Below are 16,987 nucleotides of genomic sequence, written 5' to 3' on the forward strand. Positions count from 1 at the left end.
AGACGAGGGCTAGTAGAAATCCTTGGGTGACAGAAGATGTATTGAATTTAATTGATGAAAGGAGAAAATATAAAAATGCAATAAATGAAGCAGGCAAAAAGGAATACAAACGTCTCAAAAATGAGATCGACAGGAAGTGCCAAATGTCTAAGCAGGGATGGCTAGAGGACAAATGTAAGGATGTAGAGGCTTATCTCACTAGGGGTAAGATAGATACAGCCTACAGGAAAATTAAAGAGACCTTTGGAGAAAAGAGAGCCACTTGTATGAATATCAAGAGCTCAGATGGAAACCCAGTTCTAAGGAAAAGGGGGGAAAGCAGAAATGTGGAAGGAGTATATAGAGGGTCCATACAAGGGCGATGTACTTGAGGACAATATTATGGAAATGGAAGAGGATGTAGATGAAGATGAAATGGGAGATACGATACTGCGTGAAGAGTTTGACAGAGCACTGAAAGATCTGAGTCGAAACAAGGCCCCGGGAGTAGACAACAATCCATTAGAACTACTGACGGCCTTGGGAGAGCCAGTCCTGACAAAGCTCTACCATCTGGTGAGCAAGATGTATGAGACAGGCGAAATACCCTCAGACTTCAAGAAGAATATAATAATTCCAATCCCAAAGAAAGCAGGCGTTGACAGATGTGAAAATTACCGAACTATCAGTTTAATAAGTCACAGCTGCAAAATACTAACGCGAATTCTTTACAGACGAATGGAAAAACTGGTAGAAGCCGACCTCGGGGAAGATCAGTTTGGATTCCGTAGAAATGTTGGAACACGTGAGGCAATACTGACCCTACGCCTTATCTTAGAAGCTAGATTAAGAAAATGCAAACTTACATTTCTAGCATTTGTAGACTTAGAGAAAGCTTTTAACAATGTTGACGGGAATACTCTCTTTCAAATTCTAAAAGTGGCAGGGGTGAAATACAGGGAGCGAAAGGCCATTTACTATTTGTACAGAAAGCAGATGGCAGTTATAAGAGTCGAGGGGCACGAAAGGGAAGCAGCGGTTGGGAAGGGAGTGAGACAGGGTTGTAGCCTCTCCCCGATGTTATTCAATCTGTATATTGAGCAAGCAGTAAAGGAAACAAAAGAAACATTCGGAGTAGGTATGAAAGTCCATGGAGAAGAATTAAAAACGTTGAGCTTCGCCGATGACATTGTAATTCTGTCGGAGACAGCAAAGGACTTGGAAGAGCAGTTGAACGGAATGGACAGTGTCTTGAAAGGAGGATATAAGATGAACATCAACAAAAGCAAAACGAGGATAATGGAATGTAGTCAAATTAAGTCGGGTGATGCTGAGGGAATTAGATTAGGAAATGAGACACTTAAAGTAGTAAAGGAGTTTTGCTATTTGGGGAGCAAAATAACTGATGATGGTCGAAGTAGAGAGGATATAAAATGTAGACTGGCAATGGCAAGGAAAGCGTTTCTGAAGAAGAGAAATTTGTTAACATCGCGTATCGATTTAAGTGTTAGGAAGTCGTTTCTGAAAGTATTTGTATGGAGTGTAGCCATGTATGGAAGTGAAAGATGGACGATAAATAGTTTGGACAAGAAGAGAATAGAAGCTTTCGAAATGTGGTGCTACAGAAAAATGCTGAAGATTAGATGGTTAAATCACATATCTAATGAGGAGGTATTGAATAGAATTGGGGAGAAGAGGAGTTTGTGGCACAACTTGACAAGAAGAAGGGACCTGTTGGTAGGACATGGGAATCACAAATTTAGCATTGGAGGGCAGCGTGGAGGGTAAAAATTGTAGAGGGAGACCAAGAGATGAATACACTAAGCAGATTCAGAAGGATGTAGGTTGCACTAAGTACTGGGAGATGAAGAAGCTTGCACAGGATAGAGTAGCATGGAGAGCTGCATCAAACCAGTCTCAGAACTGAAGACAACAACAACAACAACAGTGCTACTCAATGTTGCCAAGGCATTCGACAGTGTGTGGCACACTGGACTACCCTACAAACTTTACGCATTATGGTTCCCCCGCCAAGTCGCTAAGCTACTGCACAGCTACCTAGCTAATCGCACCTTCCGTGTCAAAGTAGGCACTGCCAAGTCGACCACACGCGGCATACGGGCTGGTGTCTCACAGGGCTCGGTGTTAGGCCCTGTGTTGTACAGACTGTACACAGCTGACACACTGACCGTCCCACAGACCCATACAGCCCAGTATGCTGATGACACGGCCTTTTTTGCCACCAGCACTAACAGATCACTAGCAACACGCAGACTACAAAACCTTCTCAACAACACAGAGACATCGGCCAAGAAGTGGAGGATAATAGTTAACAGTGATAAGACACAAGCGATCATGATGACTCAGAGAAAAGGCAAACGATCCATTGCACACCGTCGCCGAGAGAACATAACACACAGGCTCCATAGGCGCGAAAATCCATGGAAAAAAAAAAACAGGAAATACCTGGGGGTCACTTTAGACGAACGACTGACTTGGAGAACGCACATAAACGAGCTCCACAACTGCTGTGGTCATCAGTCGCCTAGAACTTAGAACTACGTAAACCTAACTAACCTAAGGACGTCACACACATCCATAGCCGAGGCAGGATTCGAACCTGCAACCGTAGAGGTCGCGGGGTTCCAGACTGTAGCGCATAGAACCGCTCGGCCATTCCGGCCGGTAGAAACAGTAGAACAAGCTAACAAGTTCCAACTTGCAAGAAACGGAAGATGCCACGCCCCCTCAAAGGGTCGGGCCGCCCCCGCAAATACAGCTACCGGAACATTTGCTAGCTCAAATTCGACATAAGAACAAAGAGGCAAAAGAGTGGAAGATCATCAGAGATCAGGCCACCAGGTGGCTGCTCAATCATCTACAGAGAGAGCTTATGAGCACAGAAACCAGCAATTTCTAAACAGCCTCACAGCTCTCAAAGTAGACCATCACACACTATGGCAAACAACCAAGTGATTCACAAAAAAATCGCTAGGATGCCACCACTGCATGGCCCACAAGGCCAGCGCCCTCGCCGACTCCTTCGAGAAGCAGTTTAAAGCAACAGAACCCCAGGATGAAGCGCACGAAGAGGTATCCGTCGTCAACTGGCTGTCTTCCTCAATGCTGAGGAGGACCCAGAGGACGAACCCACGCTTTTCGCCCCCCAAGGACGTGGCAAAAGTAATTAGGTCTCTCACCACAAAAAAGGCACCACGATGCGATAGTGTCTCCAATCAATTAGTTAAAAACCTCCCACCCTCGGCGATCACACACCTCGCGAACGTCTTCAACGAGATTACTCGTTACTGCGAGTTCCCAGCTTTCTCGAAACACGCGGAAGTGGTCGCGATACACAAACCAGGAAAAGACCCTCTATTACCACAGCACTACAGGGCGATTAGCCTCTCGGCAACTCTCAGCATGATATATGAGCACCTCTTGCTAAAACCCACACAGGAACATATTACCAGAGAGCAACTTCTGCTGGAATTTCAATTCGGATTCCGGCAGAACCACTCTGCCCCACAACAGATCATGAGGGTTTTTGAAGCAGCCACAGAGAGCTTCAGCCACAGAGGCTACTGCGGGATAGTGCTACTAGTCATAGCCAAACCCTTCAACTCCATATGGCATAGAGGGCTACTCTACAAGTTATACACAGAAGGGGTCCCCAGGAGCATAGTTAAGCAGATCAAAAGCTATCTCACGAATAGGTATTTCTCTGTCAAAGTAGAAAAAGCCACCTCCACCAAAAGGCGTATTCGTGCTGGGGTGCCACAGGGGTCGGTCCAGGGGCCCGTTTTGTACAGTCTGTACACTGTGGACACTCCAACAGCCACCCTGGTGCACACAGCGCAGTACGCAGACGACACAGCCTTCTACACAAGAAATGCGACTAAGGACCTGGTCATCCATAGGCTACCAAGGGTTTTAGATGGCACAGAAACTTGGTCCCATCGCTGGCGCATCACCATCAATTCTGAAAAGATGCAGGCAATGCTGATCACCTGTAGGCTCGGAAGGCGCGGACTCCTCAACGCCCCCCCCCCCCCACCTCCACCTTCACCTAAACGGAACCCAAATCCTCTGGCGCAGAGCCGCCAAGTACCTTGGCGTTACCTGGGACTCTCGTCTTACGTGGAAACCCCACATAGACGAGGTCGTCAGGAAGGTCTGTGCCAGAATGTCCATCCAATAACCAATCCTCAACTCAACCACTTCCCTTCCCTGCTCTGTGGGTGTGAACGTATATAAGGCCCAGATACAGCCAGTAATGGAATATGCATGCCCTGTCTGCGGATACGCAGCGAAGCAGCACCTGGACAAACTCCAGAGGCTGCAGAACCGCGCCATCAGGAGGGCATTGCGCCTACCCCTCAGATTCACTATTGACGATCTGCACGCCGATGGTGAAATCCCACTCCTAAAAGAGCACTTCCAAGATCTGGCAAGGGCCTTTTATGAAAGGTCTTCCAGGTCAGGAAATGTCCTCAACCGCTCCTTAGGTCGGTATGACATGTCCTGTGATAGGCACAAACTCTCAATAACGGATTTCGATGACTAAGTAGAAGAGAAAATCCCTACATCCAATTCCTGATCCTCTTCCCTCCCCCATAATACCAATCATCTCACCAACCCCAGGCAAGTACCAGACACATACAGAACAATCATCACATCACACAGACAACCAAAATCACAGAAATAAACACACACAGAAGTAGCAAGTGGAGTAAAAGCTGCAAGGCTGCAAACTCGTCAAAACACTTCCCCAAAGAGGGGAAAGTATCAGATGAGAGTGAGTGAGTGAGTGAGTGAGCAGCACCGCGAAAAGCGACAGTTCCCAAGTTCGTTAGCTAAGCAGCTATACGAGATGTAGTACACTGCATGCCGAAAAGCGACAGTTCCCAACAACGTTAGCTAAGCAATTACGGCGGGCAGGATACTTTATTTGGTGTCACCTGACAGCAGGATTGTCGTGTTCCCTGTTGTTTTGTCGGTATGTCCAGCTCCATTGGTGCCTTGGGGTCGAAGCGGTCTACCGGTGTTGACAGAAGGCGCGTCTTGTTGTTGCCGCAGGCCGCGTCGCCAGCCGTTTGGAGCTTCTCAGTTGCCGCAGAGCCAGGCTCTGCTCCCCACAAGGTTAGGGAAATTGTGGGCCAGGACCAGGAAGCCGGCCGCAGAACCAAAGAGAAGGTTTCCGCCGCCGCCTTCCAGACCTCCGCCTCCATCAGCGCAATAGGACCAGCAATGCAGCCAGAAGCCTAACGGTGACAGTGATGGCTGTAACTGGCACCTCCCTGGCAGCAGCCCCTTTTTCCACTTCGGACATTGCGAGAAAAACACCTAACGCTGTAACACACAAAACGCCGACATCGACATATATAGTCAGTACTTGCGATCCGCCTCTCCTCCCCTTGTCCTAAGTCCGCTCCTGATTGCCAATGTCACCAACAACCTGCCAAACTACATAGCATCCCTGAACAAAGGCAAGCAGATGATCTGTCAGTCGATCGAAATCCTCCCCAAACCTACTGCATCGACCCAGACCTCCACCTGATCCAAATAACTAAAATCCCCCTCCCCCCCACACAAGTCCACTTCATCCAAACAGCGCTGTGCAAGGAAGGGCCGCAAGGATAGCCACTCCAAGAGTAAGACAACTCCCTCACCCTCTGAGGAGCCCGCTCCCCCGACAGCACCTGTTGTCGCCCTGGGAGAGAACCAGGAAAACATCGCCCTGGACGGGAACGGAACCGCGCAACTGCTATGGTCGCAGGTTCGAATCCTGCCTCGGGCATGGATGTGTGTGATGTCCTTAGGTTAGTTAGGTTTAAGTAGTTCTAAGTTCTGGGGGACTGATGACCTCATATGTTAAGTCCCATAGTGCTCAGAGCCATTTGAACTATTTCTGAAGAAAACCTCTTGGCAGCCGAGGCTTCCGGTGGCCCAGGGAGTAGAACCAATTCCGAACAGGTTTCAGGCGGTGGCTGATGAGCCAGAGACAACACAGAACAACACAACAGAAACACAAACACAGAAACACGTCACCCATCATCTTCCCTCCGATTGTCGCAGAGTTTCGTCAGAATTACGAGGAACTCTTCGAGATGGTAAAATCAGGGGAGGCAGTTTCAAGACAAAACCTGCCGGTGATGACAAAATAAAAATAACACTACACACACTAGAAGACTAATATACAGTCAAAACACTTTTCACCACAACACTTTCCCCACAACAAAAACACGAAACAAGAATATTTTTATCAGAGACCTCCCAAAACGACTTTCCCCCCAGGGAATCAAAACAGACTTGAATGCCCAGGGGTTCGTCGTCAAGGCCGTCCAGCAGATGGGCAAAGTGGAAAGCAAGTAGCCCCTATTCCGGGTCACACTGCCAGATATTCTCCAGAACAAAAGGGAGATAAAATTGATCCTGGCTGTGGCTGTCACCACATAGCCAATGCATCGCAAAAACAAGACTGTGCAGTGCTTCAAGTGTCAGGGCCTAAATCACATCGCCACCCACTGCACCATGGCAATAAAATGCAGAAAGAGCGCCGAGGCCCATGACATGAGCTCCTGTACACTAAAACCCATGGACCCGCAAATAAGGTGCGTGCTGTGTGGCAAAAACCACACAGCAGGTTACCAAGTCTGTGAGGACCACAAAAGACACCCACAGGAGGCAAAAGGCGCAAAGACACCACCACTCCATCCAGTCACACAGAGAAACAAAACACAACCAACATGGACAAGGCTTGGGTAAAACAAAGACCAGACACACCAAGGGCAACATACGCGGAACTGGTTTCCCCACTGAGAAGCCGTGGAAACGTAGCCCTATCACCACCACATCAAACGCATTCACAAGAACAACATCGGGAAAGACACAACCAGGTCCATGAAGATGGAGGAACCTCTAGGGAACCCCACACTCAGTCCACCCCTAGAATCAATTATTACGCATTATAGTCAGGACCATGAACCTCGTCATGGAAATGATGACGGAATTCAGGAAGGGCCAGAAGCAGAACACTCAGAGTTTCGTTGCCCTTCAGGCAGCAGTCCAACAGGCGCTATCCTCCGCGATTTCCTCAGTAGTTTCAAAACCCCATCATTGATAGACGACCAAATATCCAAGGCATCACAATGTGCGTCTTTAACGCAGACAGCATTATTATTCAAGAGGTCGAGTTCACAGAACTTATGAAGGAGTTCTCCATCGAAATATGGATGATGAGGGAAACCCATCTAAAACCGGGAATAAAAGCGACAGTTCCCAACTACGTTAGCTACCATAAAGACAGGCCAATCCAAGGTGGAGGAGTGGCCGTATACGTAAAAAGAAGGATCCCCCACCACCAGGTATTCTTACTAGCTACCAATAAAATCGAAGCAGTGGCGGTGGAAGTGACCACTGCCACTAAACCCTTAACAGTAGTTGCTTTCTACTGACACCCACGAGTCGAAATAGACGACAGGAACGTAGCTGCTCTAGGGCAAATTGAAGGCAAACTCATAATAGCAGGCGACTTCAATGCCAAACACCCGTATTGGAACTCTAGAGTAACTTCCAGAGCAGGGGCCAAACTGCAACGACTAGCACGTGACCATCACTTCGAAACATGGGGTTCAGTTGAGCCAACACATTTTTCAAAAATTGGAGGTAGGCCCGACGTGTTAGACATAACCCTCACTAGGAGGATCGTGGGGTTTTTAGCCACAAGGACAATCAACATAATGTCCTCCGACCACAACCCAGTGATTCTAGAGGTCGGTGTATGAGAATAGTTAGCACTCCCACGGTACCAGTCGTCCTACAAACGCACAGATTGGGGGCGATACCGAGAAACTGTCGCCTCTGATATCGCTCGCGCTCCGCCATATACTGCCGAAACAATAGAATAAGCGCTACAAGACCTAACAGATTCCATCTTGCAGGCAGCGGAAGAGGCCAACCCCCGAAAAGGGACGTGCCGCCGCCCCCGCAAATACAGCTCCCGGAACAATTGCTAGTTCAAATTCGACATAAGATCAGGGTGGCAAAAGAGTGGAAGATCATCAGAGATCAGGCCACCAGGACGCTGCTCAATCGTCTACAGAGAGAGCTGAAGGCAGCGCTCAATGAGCACAGAAACCAGCAATGGCAAAACAGCCTCACAGCTCTCAAAGTAGACCATCACACACTATGGCAAGCAACCAAGTAATTCACAAAATAAATAAATAAATAAATAAATAAATAAAAGCGATAGGATGCCACCACTGCATGGCGAGCGGGGTCTGGCCTACAGCCACGCTGAAAAGGCCAGCGTCCTCGCCGACTCCTTCGAGAAGCAGTTTCAAGCGGCAGAACTTCAGGATGAAGAACATGAATAGGCAGTCCATCGTCAACTGGCTGTCTTCCTCAATGCTGAGGAGGACCCAGAGGACGATCCCACGCTTTTCGCCCTTGAAGACGTGGCAAAAGTAGATAGGTCCCTCTGCACAAAAAAGGTGCCAGGACATGACAGTGCCTCCAATCAGTTAGTTAAAAACCTCCCACCCTCGGCGATCACACACCTCGCGAACGTCTTCAACGAGATTACTCGTTACCGCGAATTCCCAACTTGTTGGAAACACGTGGAAGTGGTCGCGATACACAAACCAGGGAAAGGCCCTCTAGTCCAATAGCTCTACAGGCCGATTAGTCTCTTGCCAACTCTCAACAAGATCTACGAGCGCCCATACAGGAACATATTACCAGAGAGCAACTTTTGCCGGATTTCCAATTTGAATTCCAGCAGAACCACTCTGCCCCACAACAGATCATGAGAGTGGATGAAGCAGCCACATAGGGCTTCAACCACAGAGACTACTGGGGGATAGTGTTGCTAGACGTAGCCAAACCCTTCGACTTAGTATGGCATAGAGTGCTACTCTACAAGTTATACACACAAGGGTTCTGCGGGAGCATAGTTAAACAGATCAAAAGCTACCCCACGGGTAGAACTTTCTCTGTAAAAGTAGAAACTGCCATCTCTACCAAAAGGCGTATTCATGCTGGGGTGCCACAGGGATCGGTTCTGGAGCCCGTTTTGTACAGTCTGTACACTGTAGACACTCCAACAGCCCACCTGGTGCATGCACACAGCGCAGTACGAAGATGACACAGCCTTCTACACTCGAAATGCGAACAAGGACCTGGTCATCCGTAAGCTACAAAGGGCTTTAGATGACACAGAAACTTGGGGCCATCGCTGGCACATCACCATCAACTCTGAAAAGACGCAGGCTATGCTGACAGCCGTAGGCTCGGAAGACGCGGACCTCCTCAAGCCCCCCCCCCCCCCCCCACCATCCACATTCACCCTCACCTAAACGGAACCCAACTCCCCTGGCGCAGAACCACCAAGTACCTTGGTATAACCTTGGACTCTTGTCTTACGTGGAAACCCCAATAGACGAGGTCCTCAGGAAGGTCTACACCAGAATGCCCATCCTAAACCCAGTCCTCAACTCAACTGGCTCCCTTCCTTACTCTGCACGAGTGAATGTCTATCAGGCCCAGATACAGCCAGTAATGGAATATCCATACCCTGTCTGCATACGCAGCAAAGCAGCACCTGGACAAACTCCAGAGTTTGCAGAACTGTGCTCTCAGGAGGGCACTTCATCTACCCTTGGGATTCCCTATCGATGATCCGCATACCGCAGCTGAAATCCCACTCGTGAAAGAGCGTTTCCAAGATCTGGCAAGGGCCTTCTATGAAAGCTCTTCCAGATCAGGAAACGTCCTCATCCACTCCCTAGGTCTGTATGACATGTCCGGCGACAAGCGCAAATGCCCAATGACGATCTTCGACGACTAAGTCGAAGAGAAAATTCCTGTATCCAATTCCTAATCCTCCTCCCTCCTCCATATTATCAATCATCTCGCCAACCTCAGGTAAGTACCAGACACACACAGAACAATCATCACATTTCGAAGACACACAAAAATTACAAAAAATAACCACACACACAAGTACACAGTGGAGTAAAAACCCCACACACTTCCCCAAAGAGGGGAAAGTATTAGATGAGAGTGGCTGAGCAGCATCCCGACACTTCGCCAGAAGATGATGGGTACGAAACTCATCGAAACGTTGCGTCAAGACTACGCCACCACTCGGCCTATAAGCCGAGAAGAATTCTTCAGCATATGGCCCACCTATGTGATTTTACGTTCCACACTTCTTTTTGTAGAAATGACAATTTTGGTTTTCCTGATGACTGTATATACTAGACAGAATTTCAAGATGAAAAAGAAAGTACCTCATGAGGGATGTAGTCACTACTGCATCTAGAGTTACGTGGCCAACATGCTGTGCAGTGCTTGGTGGTAGTTGTGTCTTTTCCTGTTTGATGAGGAAGGGAAAAGTGATTATTTAAAAGCCAACAATCCTTATATCTATTACTCTTACGATCACTAAATGAGGCATATGATGATGGCATTATAACTGTGGCACGGTCTTCCCTTGGTAATTGTTCTCTAAACTTAGCCAAAAAGATTTCACGAGAAGGTCGTCTTTGCTGTAAAGTTCCTCTGTTAGTTACCACTGCATCTCTGTTATCCTTTAGTACAGATTACATCAAACAGCTGCTATCCAGCGCCCCTCTGATTTTATCGATGGCTGCTGTCATGTCTAGATGATAAGAATTCAGAATGCTGCAGGAGTACTCTAGATCACGTCCTACTGCAGTCTTGGAGGTATTTTCTTCACTAAAGCCTTTCCAACTAAACCTAAGACTTCAATTTGCCTGCCCTACTGTATATTTTACTTATTTGGTCCATTTCCTATCAATTTTTACTACTACCGCTGAACATTTGAGATGTTTACGTAGTGGGGTGCTGCAGGGTTATTTCTTCTTGTTACGAACAATGTATTGTTTTTACGTACATTACAAGAGAATTTTAATTCATTACTTTAAATAGAAATTGTGTCCCAGTTTTTCAACGTCTTATCATTAATGTCAAACGACGAATTTTCATGTAGATAACAACCTCATCAGTAAGCAATCTGAAAATGATGCCGACCCAGTCTGATACACAGTTTATATATACATATTTTGAACATTAGTGGACTTACGACACTACGTTTGGGCACGCGTCCTGTTAACTTCGTTTCGGCTGACCTTTCACCGCCCAGTATAACATACTGGATTCTATTAGACAAGTATTCATCATGTTACACTCTGAGTTGGAAGCTATCTGATGGTTTTTATCGTGGTTATGAGTCCACTATATGGAACTGTGTAGAACGGCTTTCGGAAGTCTAGAAAGACAGAAACTACTTACTCGCCTCTATCTACTATTTGATGGGTATAGTATGTGAATAAACCGAGATGTCTTGCAAGCGTGGGATTTCTTTTTTTTTTTTTAACTCGTTCTCCGTCTTTGAGAGAAATCGTTTCATCCTGGAACATCACGATTGTCGATCTTCAAATATGCCCTAGGGCCCTCCAACAGGTGGATATTGAGAGGAGTTTTTGAACTGCATTTTTTGTCTTTATTACTTTAAGAGATTTCTTTAAGTTTGTTAAGACAGTTTATTGCTAAGTGTACAGTTATTTTCAAAATTATATACAAATTACAGACATCAGAGTTTAATACATCAGAGGTTTATGTCCGCTTCTTCCAGGTAACGTGCTGATACAACGTTAATTTCCAGACTGTTCTCACTCATTGCGGTTCTTGCTTTTGTTGGTAGGGAAATTTGCATTTTTACGAAGTCTTCCAAAAGTTCCAGTCGAAGACCTGATGCTATATGTCTCCTCGGAAGAGGAGTGAAGAAAGGGCTTAATGTATATTAAGCTCTTTCTCTGTTGCGATATTTGCCACTGCTGTTATCAGTGCTATTTGGACTCTTCTCCAGACACACGGGCTATTTGATGAAAGAGAGCGTCTATACTTTCACTACTGACCATTAAAATTGGAACGCCATGGACACAGCTTGCAACAAACGTCAGTTTGGCATAAAGTGTACTACTCGTTTGCACATTCAAACGATAAGGAGTTCCGCAAAACCGCACAAAACAGATAGGAGTAACACCATCTACTTTCTATCTATAAGGAAAAATGACGCTATGTGTTTCTCAGACTCTCATATGAATGTTATTTGTTTGCGAGAAAAACGTTTAATGACTCACGGAACAGTCTACCAGCACGTGTAGGAACTGAACTGTGTTGTTCGCAGCTCGTGGTCGTGCGGTAGCGTTCTCGCTTCCCACTCCTGGGTTCCCGGGTTCGATTCCCGTCGGGGTTAGGGATTTTCTCTGCCTCGTGATGACTGCGTGTTGTGTAATATCCTTAGGTTAGTTAGGTTTGAGTAGTTCTAAGTTCTAGGGGACTGATGACCATAGATATTAAGTCACATAATGCTCCGAGCCATTTGAACCATTTTGAACTGAACTGTGATAATTTGTGGTAATTTGGAACTTACTCCGTAATACTGCTGCTCATGTTGTTCGGTTGGATCCTACGACTAGCATACGAGTATGATATCATTGTGTTGGGGAGGATTATGCTATACGCGTTGCAGGATATCGACGGCCCCACGGAACTAGCACCCGAGCGGACAGATATATTGTTCGTTCCACCATGCGGCATCATCCAACCACTTTACGTACCTTGAGTTGTGAAAAGACATGATTTGCATCGAGGCAAGTGTGCACACCGACAGCGCGACTGATTTTGGAGCACGACGGACTGTCATGTCAGCACAGCGACCATTGTTGCAACTTCCTTGATACGGTAGCAGAGAGAGAGGCGCCCAACAACACTGCAGTGGCGTCACGTCATCTTTTCAGACGAGTCCCGGCTCTGCGTGCAACGTCACGATGGATGTCTGAATGTGCGAAGGCTCCTAGGAGAGCGAGCGTTGCCACGTTAGGTTCGTCATCGTCAGGCAGGCCCAATGCCCGACGCGATAGTACGGGGTGCCATTGGGTACACAGCACGACCACTCCGGCTTTTGCATTTCTGACCTGTCAAGCCGAGTGTTCGTGTCATATCTTCGACAACTCCATCTTATCTTGCAACAAGATAATTCAAGACCGCTTGCCACGCATTGTGTCCTGACATTCACCTATATAGTTGATGTTCAACTGTTCCCCTGAGCAGAACTGATCTCCGACGCATTCAGTACATCTGGCCACGGGCTGCCGTGACACTGGCTCTCCACCTCTCGCCAGCTGTTACGACTGATGAACCCTGACAAAGAAACGAAGCACTGTGGAATGAAAGATCCACATCTGTCATGTACACTCCGTTCGGCTCTATGCCCAGCCGAGTTGAGGGACTGTTTCTGCCAGAGGTGCCATCTTTGTCTACTAAATATCACCGTCTGTCTACTATCAAATCATCCAGAAATTTGGTTATGTAAACTTACTATTATACTGTATGTGCACAGTAAGTGAAATGTCAGTATCTGGTATCCCTGTTAACGTTATCTTTTTAACGGTTATGACCTAGAAGAGGGTGCTAATCCCACAGAGTATTCTATGTAAATTCTAATAGCTATTTCAGGGTGTGATACCTTGTTCTCTCAACCGCTGTTCAGTAACAAAGGTGTTTGTTTCAGCATCTTTCATTCGTGAGAGTGTGCGCCGCTTGTACGCTTTCATTACGCAAATACATTTTTAAATGTGGAATTTAGTATATCGCCTTTCTGTCTGCTTTGTTCATTCTTAAAGTCAGACAGATCCACGAGAGATTGAACTGAATGTTGGATTCAATTTATTGACTCTAGGTATTGCCAGAATTTTCTAGTATTTTGATAGATTTTTCACCGGGGGGTGAACGGGGATTGTAATACACTTTACACATACCTGTTCAAACGGATGCGCAGTTTGCCATTGAACTTCCTCTACCAGTTCTCTGCATTATCGTTTGTAACGACAGAGTAGTAGTCTCTGTTTTCACACTATCCGAATGATACTATTAAACCAATGTGGCTCTTCCTCGACTTCTCTTATTTTACTTTGGACGTTTTTATTTAGATCGTGCTTTATAATGTCATCTGTAGCCTCTAATGGCGTTTCAGTAGTCACACTTAATATTGTGATAGAGTGATATATTGAGTCACCATCAATTAAAAAGTGTGCTGAATATTTTTTCCTCTTGTAATTATCATCAGTGGCTGGATATAGGTAAGATGCCGAAGCTTCTTTCCGCTCTTTACTTTTACCTTTATTTAATACAGAGTCGCGCAGCCGTTGCTCCTGGGGATGGTTATTCAATACTTCAGCCCAGACAGCGACATTTCGCAGCAGGAAGCCTACCTATACGCCAGCCTGATGGTAGTCATCAACTTCGTGATGATGTTCTGCCAGCACCACTACAACATGCTGACTACCTACGTCGGCATGAGAGTGAGGGTTGCCTGCTGCTCTCTAATTTATAGAAAGGTAAGTCTGAGAAAGGGCCGCTTGGGATAATCGCGCCATCTATGGCGCCTTGCCACGGTTAGCGCGGTTCCCTCCGTCGGAGGCTCGAATCCCCCTTCGGGCATGGGTGTATGTGTTGTCCTTAGCGTAAGTTATATTAAGTAGTGTGTAAGCCTAGGGACCGATGATCTAACCAATTTGGTCCCACAGGAACTTACCTCAAATTTCCAATTTCTGAGACAGATTGGGACAATTTTTCGCCTGTCGATTTCTTCTCTACTCTCACATTTCTGACGTTGAGCAGATTATTTAGTTTATCTTTCCTTTTATCACTAATATACGACTTATTGTTTTCGACAGTGAAAATGAAATAATTTTTAGTAACACTGAAGTACATTCTGTCAGTATACATTACATTCCCTTTACAGCACACACCGTAGTTGCCTGCACAAAATACTCTCTCTACATTAAAATAATTTTCACGGTGGAGTATGGTTTTAGACATTCATTTACGTCAACAGAGTGAAGCAGCGCATCTGACTCATCATCAACAGGTGCAAGTAAACCTCTGAAGATAAAGTACAGTAGCTATTGCCATCAGCCTTAGATAATGTTCGTTTTTGCGTGATATTGTCCAGGAATTACCGTGGATATTACTGTTTGCGTTATAATGTCACTTTGTGTGTTAAATGTCTTGGGCAGTCACTCGTGGACAAGACGGCTAACAGGCCATCAGACCGTGCATCAGAGTGTTATTAAAACAACAGTGTCCCATAATCGTACAGGAAGTAGTGATGGTAAAAAAAAAAGGCACTGTACACGTCCAGTATTTCTGAAAGTAAGCATAGATTCGTCGACAAAGGTTAATACTCTGTCGTGTAGGTTGTCTTTCTGTTGATGTACATTGGTCATAACTAAATGGCTGTGCTTGTACCTAATACTCTGACTGTAACGTATTCAGCACTTGATGCTAACGTGTACGTCATGAACAAATCCAAGTAGTGAATGAAGCACTGAACAAATACCACCAAGTCAAAGTCCACAATCGGGTCAGTATCCACATAGAAGCTAGGTGTGATTGGGAACAGCACATGCTATATACTGTACAACACTGAGCCACAGTTGCTTGCTTGCCTGTTGCTGTCAGCAGCTCAGCCCACGTGACTCACGTTCTGCATCTCTGGTGGTGCTCTGCACCCTTGAGTTGTAGCACATCCCACCCACTATATATTTCTATTGGTGGGTTTATTAAGACCCTCCTCCCTGAAATTGGCACACACGGACGAGAATGTCTTGGCCCATGCAAGTGTCAGTGGTGTGGGAGGGAGAGCAGACCAAGTACCATCAGCTCAGGATCGACTCAGTCAGGGAGCCACGTCAAATGCTGCAGTTGTGGTGGAAGTGGTGGCATCCCCTCTGCAATAAACTGGTGTGGTGCCACTGGAGTGAAGAAGGTAAGGGGAGAGGGACGGTCTCCATAGACTCCACAAACCATGATCTCCTTATCCACCTGCTAGCGAGTGAGGGGGACAGGGACAGTGCTCATACCAAGGTCCAGGAGGCATGTGGAGATGGTGAGAATCCTAGCTGGTGGCAACCCTGGTGTCCAGTCTGGGCTGGTCGTGGTGATTGTTCAAGAGGATATCTCCTGTCATGACATCAAACAGCTATCGCCTCCTACATCCTATGTTGACCCCTTGGGTCCACCTTGGCTGAATGTACATGTCCAGACACAGGTCACCTGTGAATAGGCACGCCTGTGGACAGGATAAGCGCAGTGTATAGGACACAGGAAGTCTAACAGGGTCCGTTGTCGATCCCCCTTCAGGATTTCAGCTGGTATTATCCTGTTGACAGAGGTGGATATATATTTCGCTAGCATATAGTCATATTCGAATGTGTCTTCAATGGTGCAGATCCCTTCAAGGGACGGATAGTACCAGAAGCGGTATGCACAGAACATGTGCCAGAATGGGAAGTTCCAGAGGGTATCCCCGAGGTCGTACATTAGCAGCAGCCACATAGCTCCCTGAAAAGCCCCAGCGAATCGACATCGTCCCTTTCCCACTGGTGACCAGGGCAGGGCCATGGCGAGAAATTTGGTAATGGGGATGCCTGGTTCAGGGAGCAGGCGCGAAAAAAGTAGCACACACTTTCAATGTCAATATCAATGTCAGACCGGTAACTGGAGGCTGCGGGGCCAGAGCAGGGTCTGGGTGATCACCAGGGAATCAGACTCTCCGTGGCCAGCATTAAGAGATCAATTGCGGTGTTCAGGCAGTGCGAAACAATTACAAAACTTGGGACGACCTGGCAGGAATTATACTCCAGCCAGCCTCTCTGGGCTGCTGACAAAACATTTTGCAGGACTGGTCATGCAATTGCGCCAAGGCTACCTAGCGTGCCATCAGTTGGCATTCGTTAAGGATTGTGAAGCAAACACTTTCCTGGCAATCAAATTCCCTGTCATGGAGGCGGGACAGAGCATGTGCACTTGTGCGTTGGGCCGTGAGAGGAAATGGATTTCGTAAGGTTTTTTTTGGAGGGTCATCAGTTTTCTGACTAGTTCATGCGGCCGCCACGAATTCCTCTCCTGTGCC

The 16,987-nt window shown here is 46.7% G+C and overlaps 1 protein-coding gene across 1 annotated transcript in view; it reads left to right on the forward strand.

Annotated features, from left to right (window-relative positions):
- Window positions 1–16,987, forward strand: part of LOC126235089 (ATP-binding cassette sub-family C member 4-like) — a 257,022-nt gene that overhangs the window by 44,030 nt on the left and 196,005 nt on the right. Inside the window, exon 4 of the mRNA XM_049943823.1 lies at window positions 14,204–14,408. Coding sequence (XP_049799780.1) covers window positions 14,204–14,408 — 205 coding nt within the window. The remainder of the gene's footprint in view (window positions 1–14,203; window positions 14,409–16,987) is intronic.

This window comes from Schistocerca nitens, chromosome 2 (assembly GCF_023898315.1).
Source record: "Schistocerca nitens isolate TAMUIC-IGC-003100 chromosome 2, iqSchNite1.1, whole genome shotgun sequence".
Classification (NCBI taxonomy): Eukaryota; Metazoa; Arthropoda; class Insecta; order Orthoptera; family Acrididae; genus Schistocerca; species Schistocerca nitens.